The sequence below is a fragment of the Paramisgurnus dabryanus genome, chromosome 10 (assembly GCF_030506205.2).
Source record: "Paramisgurnus dabryanus chromosome 10, PD_genome_1.1, whole genome shotgun sequence".
Lineage (NCBI taxonomy): Eukaryota > Metazoa > Chordata > Actinopteri > Cypriniformes > Cobitidae > Paramisgurnus > Paramisgurnus dabryanus.
The window spans coordinates 5,246,209-5,255,191 of record NC_133346.1 but is presented as its reverse complement, the minus strand read 5'-3'; the positions used below and the strand labels follow the sequence as shown (position 1 = coordinate 5,255,191).

The following is an 8,983-nucleotide window of genomic DNA, read 5'->3' as shown; positions in this document are numbered from 1 at the left end:
TTTGCCATATTACAAATAAATGTATTGTTCAGTGGTAAAGCATTGCATTTATTAGGGCAATTACATGCAAATGTCAACCTTATTATGAAATGTTTTCATCCACAGTTTTTACTAGGGATGCACCGATAGGATTTTTTTGGGCCAATACCGATACCGATTTAAACAGACAACTTCTGGCCGATACCGATGCCGATATTAAACACTTGTATACAATACTATACAGTTGGTCTATTAGCTAGTTTATTTCTGCATCAAATATTTTTTACTGAACACTGATTGGATCTAATTAACATTCAACTGACCAACATAATAAGAGAGGCACAAATTAAGCTAAAACAAATATAATAAGACAGCATGACAACCTTAAAAGGTGGTTTTCACTATTCAGCATTTATTTTATTAACAACATTAACTCATTTTTTACATATAATGGATTTCTTTATGCAGTTAATTAATAAACAATCGGTATCGGCCTTTCTCGTGCTATTGCCGATATGCCGATGGTTTCAAATTCATCAAAAATCGGCCGATAAATATCGGCGGCCGATACATCGGTGCATCACTAGTTTTTACTATACTGAGATTTGAGATGTCAATATTTGGTGGTTTAATTACCCATGCAAAGTTTTAAAGTAGTTTTATATTCAAGTGAAAATTTCAGCAAGGTCACGTCCATAACTTTGCTTCTTCTTCATTAATGCACATATAAAAAATAAAATAAAAATTAAATGCTCTTTTGAGAGCCATCATTTCATTTTTTGCAGGGTATTATTGCATCTGGTTTGTGCCCCCATAACGTGCATGCATGTTTCCCTCATCTTATATAGAAAACATGAGTATAGACTGATATTGTTTTGATGTCTGGACTCTATCATCAGGGGTTTACAAAAACATAAACAGATGGTTCAATATATTAGCAATAAATGCATTCTCTGTCTATTTTTTTCACATCCATAATGCTGGGATTGCTTCCTTTCGAACTAAGGAAACAAATAGATGCAGCATATATTGTAGGAATTAACAGGACCCTCAAGAACCTGTACACATTTTAAATAGCAAAGGATATCAAATGTAATTGGCCTTCAGAGCATACTTTATACTCTAAAAAATGCTCGGTTGTCCCATTGTTAGCTCAATTATAAACAATTTCTGGATTGAAACCAAACATTTTTTAGAGTGTAATTGATTTCTTAGATGGATAATTTCTGTCTTGATCCTGTGAGTATAGGAGTAAATAACCAAAAGAGCAAAAGAGCAAGGACTGTTGAAAGACTACCTATCAAAGGGCCTCCAACTTGAAGCGTTTAATTTAGCCTATTTTTTATATTTTTTTTATCAGAATTGGTCCATTCCACTGTACTTAATTGTTATCGTTAAAATACAATTTGTAATGTTTTCAAATATCATTATAGTCGTATCTTGTAATCACTGACAGAGCCGCCGCTTATCATTGGGCTACTATAATGTGCAGAACACATATATGTGAAGAACATGATCAGTTTCATGTTTTAATCTCAAAGAAACATTCACGCGCAATCCACAAAGCAAGGTTCTTATGTGTTTTTATATTATCTGTATATAAAATACAGGAAAAGCGCATCATGATGTCGTGCCAAGAAAATCAATCCTGTCAAATTATCACTCATCCATTCACCAATTCATACTATACTGTACGCGCTGCGCAAGGTGGTGGTGCGTGGGCGACACAAATGCTCTGCTCGCTCGTGCAGTGAAGTGAAACTAATTGATGATTGTTCTATTAAAAGCTGAATTTGGAAAAATTGACTAACTGAATGCTCGTATTATGTGTATATAAAACACTTTGTTTCAAATTCACTAAATCCTGGCATCACGCCATTGAGAAATCCTGGTTTGTTGGCAGAATCTATTAAGAGTCTGATAAAAAGCTAATAGGAAAACATGTCAGACGTGCTTAGCAGGGCTCTAGACTCATTCTTTCCATTAGTCACAGTAGTCCAGCAAACTTTCACAATTGGTCACACCAACTTACAACTTTGTCTCACCCTTTTTTTATATGAATCATAATGACGGTATGCTGGTTTTGCATTGACGTAAAGATTAACATTGACTTAAGGCTTAATACATATCAAAATAAGGCTGCCACTAAAGGCTACAAACATTCAATCAAACATTCGTAAATCCTAATGTTCTTTTAAAGTGGCATACTCTTTTTATATTGTATATGCACACTATTAATTAACTGTACACAAATAGTATTTATAATGTATTGTTATTCATTATGTCATTTATGCCATCACACAATGAAATATCCTTAAAACAGTAGGCAAAAGAGAAAACGATGTCAAATTTACTGTGCCTTTCATACACGCTGTATAAAACACGCTTGGTTTCTTAAGAGAGATAATTGGAAAACTTCAGATGCTGTGATACGTTTCAATACGTTGCTTGTCTTTATGTAAGGGTTAATCCACGGCTAGCCATGCATTAAAGGGTTTTAATGCACGACGTAGAGGCGAAGAACCACCCGACGCGTAGCGGAGGGTGGTTGCCTCTGCGAAGTGCATTAAAACCCTTTAATGCATGGCTAGCCATGGATTATCCCGCTTATACCTTGGTTATTTGCCAAGTTAAAGCTGTAATTAATGTTTACAGTGTAATTTTTTAACAGACGGGTAAAAATGACGTCCATTTTCTTAAGTTAAGGCTCGCACTTGGTCCGCTTAAAATAAAGTAGTGCCATTGTATTGCTTTTATTTAAATTCATTATCACATTTATTTAAATTCATTATTAAAAGAGCGAGACAGAGAGAACTGAAAGGACCCGAGGGAGAGAGAGAGAGAGAGAGAGAGAGAGAGAGAGAGAGAGAGAGAGAGAGAGAGAGAGAGAGAGAGAGAGAGAGAGAGATGCGTGAGCGAGTTACCTGTGGCTGTCTATCCCCTCGTTGCTTCAGCCAGGGAATTTTCCCGGGGCTTGAGCCCCGAATGTATTTTGAAAAGGTGATTGACAAATATGAAACCGGACAATGGCCTATGTAAACCTTTTATATCATGTTGTATTTTTTCATTGTGCTTTGGCTTTACTGCATACAGTCTGTCAGAAATAGACATAGGGCTAGGTCTTAAAAAAATCTAGCCTATAGAATACGTTTCTTTGCTGTCGGTAGCCTATGGGCTACTCCATTTCTGCCACTCTTTTGAAAATGCAACAGGTAGGGGAGGAGCTAACGAAAGCACTATTTAGCTACCAGAATGGAACCACTGATCTACAAAACGGTAACTTGAAAAAAATATCTTTAATATTTAAATCAGATAATTTAATGCATTATTACATTAAACGTAATAATATAAAACATAATACCATGAAACAAAATAATATTTATAAAAACATCCCCAAATTAGCCCCTGTAATCTTTTCTTACACTGACCCCATTATTTATTCAATTACAACAGCCAATGGCAAGTCTCCAGCAGCAATACGTTTATATTTAGTTTTAGACGTTCTGTGGTGCATAAATAAGATGGTTATACAGTAGGTAAACAGTATTGTAGGTTTATTCATCACTTGAACGTTATTCCTTCGGCGCAGCAGTTTAATAATCTAATTTTGGCGGTTATGTGACATCATCAGCTCATTCAGGTCATGTCTGAGTAAAACTCACGTGCAAAAATCTACTTGAGAGAAAAGTTCTTATGAAATAATACTCCTGCGACCCGCCGCGATTAGGTGAGTACACTTATATTATATGCTACAGATCACGTTAATATTCTTATTATACACTAGGCTTGGGCGGTAATACGGTAATATGGTATACCGCGGGATCTAAAAATAGCAAAGGTATCAATTTCTATACCGCCATACCGGCCTTTAAAAAAAAACAATGAACTTATATAGCAGACAAGGATTAAATATTAAATTAGGGATGGCGAAAACTAAACATTTTCTTCAACGACCACCGAGCCATTAACTGATTAGTTTAAAACAAGTTACGCTGTTTGAAATAACAGCCATTTCGAGCCGCGCCTGCAATTTCGCAACTCTGTCGCATCTCTCTGCTGCTCTGCCTCCGGCTCATGCGAAACATGATTCCCGCAAACGTGTCGCCGAGGAGCTTGTATGCTGCTTGTATGTAATCAGAGGACAAATGACTCCTTAGTTTCAATGGTTTTGGTAAGGTGATCGCGTGGAAAATAAAGGCGTTTGTCTTATTAGAAGCTCATTTGAAACACTGCCACGGCTTATTTAAGAAAATGACAGCTCCGGAGAGACGGCGCTTAAGTTTGAGGTAGTGCTAAAAATAATAAAGAAAGATGATGATCATCATCACCTTATCAGTTAGCACTAAAATGTAGATGTAATGTAATTCCAAATCTAAACCCATCTTATGCGGAATGTTGCCTAATAGACTGCAAAACGATAAAACAGGCACCTTCAGAATGCATTAAAGACGCACCGCCAAGGCAGGTCTAACTGCCTTCTAATAACGACTAGAACAACTCTTTTGTATAATTATTATTACTTTTTTATTTTTCAAAAAGACAAGTGTTAACTTCTGTTAAGTGCAACATGGACGATGCAATGCTTTGCTGATGCAAGCCGCGAGAAAGCCCTTGTCTGTTTTAGAAAAATGCAGCAAAGATATTAAATGCTGATGTATGAGTTTCATTTATTTATGATGAGGTCCGTGCGTTCTAGTTAACAATGCAATGCAAGCGAACGCGCCGTGTCGGCGCCTCCATGTCATGGTTATTATATTGTCTACTATATTTGCTTTTAATTTATTAAATACGTGCAATTGGTTGATAAAACATTTATTAAAATTAAGACACAATTTATACAAAACGAAATTCACTTTAAAGAAAGGCTTTCTACAAAGCAAAACCTAATTAAGTGGTAAAAATGTCTAATGATTTACAAAAAAAAAACTTAATCTGCACTTTACTGTTAAAAGACGTGAATGTTAATAATTCTGAATACAACCAGGAAAGACTTTCGTTTTAAATATTTTATTGCTGGATTTTACAAAAAATATTTTTATTTTATTTGCTGGAATATGCAGAAATTAAAGTTAACAGAAAGAGGACTTTATTTCATTAAAATATGGTGGAATGTGCAGAAAATAGGTTTAAATGTTCAGCAATTTTCTTCAAGTCTGAGACTGTTGCTTTGATTAAATTTTAGCTTGATGCAACGCGAGTGCACGAAACGCCGTGACCTTGCGCCAGAACCCAAATGCCGTGACCTTGCGCCAAATGTTTTTATTGGTTTATAAGTACAAACAGGCAAGTTGTGAAAAATTGAGTGTGAGGGATTTGTTCACTTCACACAAAAATATCCTGGAAATTGGAATGAGATGGCTAACTGTAGTCGCGTTTAGTCCACTGTCTATAATAGCCTAATTTAGAGATCACTTTTTTAACCGACAACTGGTTAATTCTGTTTGAGCTTAGTATTTAACTTTTTTCATAAACTGCTAGTTGTTGCTAATAAAAGTTGTTAATATTGTTGTGCAGGTTATTTTGTTATTGTTTCAGTATTAGTGTTTGGTATTCAGTTTCTAAAGGGTTTAGGCACAAGCCAACATTATAGTGAAGCCGTCTGATTACGTCATAATTTTTTAATTATTATATACGGTAATACCGTATACCGGGGTAAAATAGGGAGGCGGTTTGATGGTATCAAAATTTGGATACCGCCCAAGCCTATTATACACTTTATACACTCTTTGAGTGATCCCTGTATTTAATATGGTCTGGGCTAAGCCCCGAATGTCCTTCAATGCTGGATACGCCTCTGCTTAAGCATATAACTAACTTAATGATTCTTTAATTGATTTATTAAAATAATTTATGAATGACAGGCAACACTGGCTGTGACAAGGCAATCTTTATTTGAACGAATCATGTCATTTATTTATTTATGTAAAGTGTGAAATAAAACCAGCGCACTTTAAAGAGAGACGCACTTACGTCTCTCTCTCTTGCTCGCTCTGTCTCTCTCGCTCTCTCTGCAAGTGTAACTGTGTTACTATGGTTACCAATGTTTATAGTAGCGGATTAATTTCTAACTGTAATCAAACTGACTGGAACTACCTGTGCATTAAACGGTTTTGATGCACACCTTCCAGCCAATCAGAATCAAGTATTTAAAGAGACCATGGTATAAGGGATCTTTAAGGTATGTGTATGAATGCACGCAGATAATGTAATGCATAGGTAAAATAATACAATGTATAGTGTTATAAATCTACATACATAAAAAGAAAATATAAAGGTCTTTGGAGGATTTAAGATGCTGATGACAGTAATGATCAAAGTCTTGTGAAGAGTTACGGTAGATAACATTAAGCCTGAACATTAACAAACCCAGGCACAGATCAATTGAAACAGTCCAAGTCCAATAGAAACAGAAACAATTCCTCACGTCCTCACGACCCTTTTCTTTAAAAAACAGAAGATTTTAAAAGTTCTGTCTAAAAGGATGAGTTGACGAAAAACAACTTACGGTAGCTTTGCCGGCGGCTCATCGGCGGCTAATCTAAAGTACTACAATACTTTAGACCAATTCGGCCTTTGAAAACTTTTGCAAACTAACTCATATGACATTGCACTAGACCCCGCTACATCCATCATCTTGAAAACAGCGGACTTTAGAGACGTGACAGAGATAAGGTTTGTGGCTACTAGTGGTGTGGAGGAAACAGTTGTTATTTTAGTGTGCAAACAAAATTTAAAAGCGACAGCTCAACTTCAAATATTTATTTTAATAAGATAGTTATCTATCATTTTCTATGTAAACATGCTCTAGATGGACGTGTTTGACCATACGCCTGCGTCTCGCGTCTTTTGCAGCGTCTTGCGTGCGGCTCATCAATGGCATTTTACAGCAGTGGACCAATCAGAGGTCCCCAAAGGCAGGGCAAGTGTTGCAAGCATTTGTTTATCGTAGAAAATTGACATGGCTCCCTCACAAATCTGTTCTTTGTTTTCTTGATGTTCGTGCTAAACTTTGTTTGCAATGGTAGATCCGAAACTTTTCCTCATTTATTGTAAATTTGTGAATGTCCTGTAAATGACGTGAAGCAGTGGTGCCCTGGCTGCCTAGTAACCATTTGTACAGCGCACAGGTATGTGTTGAATGCATCTATCTGTGCATAAGCACGTTTGAATATACTGAAGCGGTGCGGACATGTGCGTATGCGAGACGGACGCAGAAAGAAAGTATACACGGAGACGGACTCATGTGTCAGCCAAGGTACCAAAACAACCAAAACATGAACATTATGACAATTTTGGTTGCAGTCTAGAGTCATGCTTAGAGGGGTTTGCATCTGAGCTCATAATTTACAAACATATAAAAAGGAAAATGTTAAAAAAGGTTGAAAAACAATGTTGCATCAGAATGGGTGGTGAATGGGTTGGTCAGTCTGATTCAGATACTGTATAAAAGTACAGAACAGTAAGGAGATCAAATCAAACTCTTAACAGGAGGAGACTTTACTCATGGCCTATAAGACAGAAAATCCTGAGACTCAATACTGCTTTCCTGACATTAACTCATCATGCATCAAGACAAAACGCTCCACACATGAATACAATATCATGTATGTGTTTTTTTCATTGCTGTCAGTATGGACTGTGATTCTGAATCTGCTGGTGATCATCTCCATCTCTCACTTCAAGAAGCTTCACACTCCAACCAACATGCTCATTCTCTCTCTGGCTGTGACCGACCTGCTCGTAGGACTTATTGGCATGCCCTTGGAGGCAATTAAGTTGATTGAAACATGCTGGTACTTTGGAAACACTATCTGTAGACTGTTTTTAACAATCATGGGATTGCTCCTCAATACATCTCTGGGTAATTTAGCTTTAATAGCTGTTGACCGTTATGTGGCTGTGTGTCACCCTCTGCTGTACCCACAGAAAATAACAACGACCAGAACAATAATTATTATCTGTGTTTGCTGGTTCTGCTCTTCAGCTTATAACATTTCAATTATTATAACTACCTCACAAAGAAAATTCACATGTTATGGAGAATGTACAATTATCATTACTTTTGCCTTGACAATCATTGACTTGTTCCTGTCTTTCCTGTTTCCTTGTACCATCATTATAACTTTATATTTGAAAATCTTCTATGTCGCACATCATCAAGTGAAAGTTATAAACTCTCTGATGAGGAGTGGAAAACATCTAACAGAAGGTTCAGTGAGGAGGAAATCTGAGAGTAAAGCCGCTCTGACATTAGGAATCATTGTGATGGTATATCTGTTTTGCTGGATTCCCTTTTTTATTTTAACTCTAATACCAAACACAAGCATGACATCTGTTATAGCCTATTTTATATTATGGATGTTGTATATTAATTCAGCTCTGAATCCTCTCATCTACGCTATATTTTACCCCTGGTTTAGAAAATCAGTTAAACACATCTTAAATCTATCCAAAATATTTAAGCCTGCATAACTTCTATTGGTCTTGTTCATTATAATAATAATAAAGCTTTTAGATTTACTAGCATGGTTCAAATCAGTCAATGGGGTTCAACAAAAAATATTACGCTTACATTTGGCAGGGCTTAAAAGAGTGGTTTGCCATATTATTATTAAATGTATAGTTCAGTGGTAGAGCATTGCATTAATGTATAAGGGGATGTTTGGGCACATCCATGCAAATTTCAACCTTATTATGAAAGTAAAGTTTTTAACTCACAGCTTTTATCCATAATGAAATCTCAGAATATTAGTTGGTTTAATTACCCATGCAAAGTTCCTGCTACAGTTTTTCAAAGCATTTTACATATACATATATATACATATATATATATATATATATATATATATATATATATATATATATATATATATATATATATATATATATATATACATATATATATATATATACATATACATATATATATATATATATATATATATATATATATATATATATATATATATATATATATATACATATATATATATATATACATATA

The 8,983-nt window shown here is 35.4% G+C and overlaps 1 protein-coding gene across 1 annotated transcript; it reads left to right on the top strand.

Annotated features, from left to right (window-relative positions):
- The first annotated feature begins 7,482 nt into the window (after window positions 1–7,482).
- LOC135739278 (trace amine-associated receptor 13c-like) lies at window positions 7,483–8,451 on the top strand. The gene has a single exon (XM_065257512.1). The coding sequence runs from the start codon at window positions 7,483–7,485 to the stop codon at window positions 8,449–8,451; it is 969 nt and encodes a 322-aa protein (XP_065113584.1).
- Window positions 8,452–8,983: the final 532 nt, after the last annotated feature.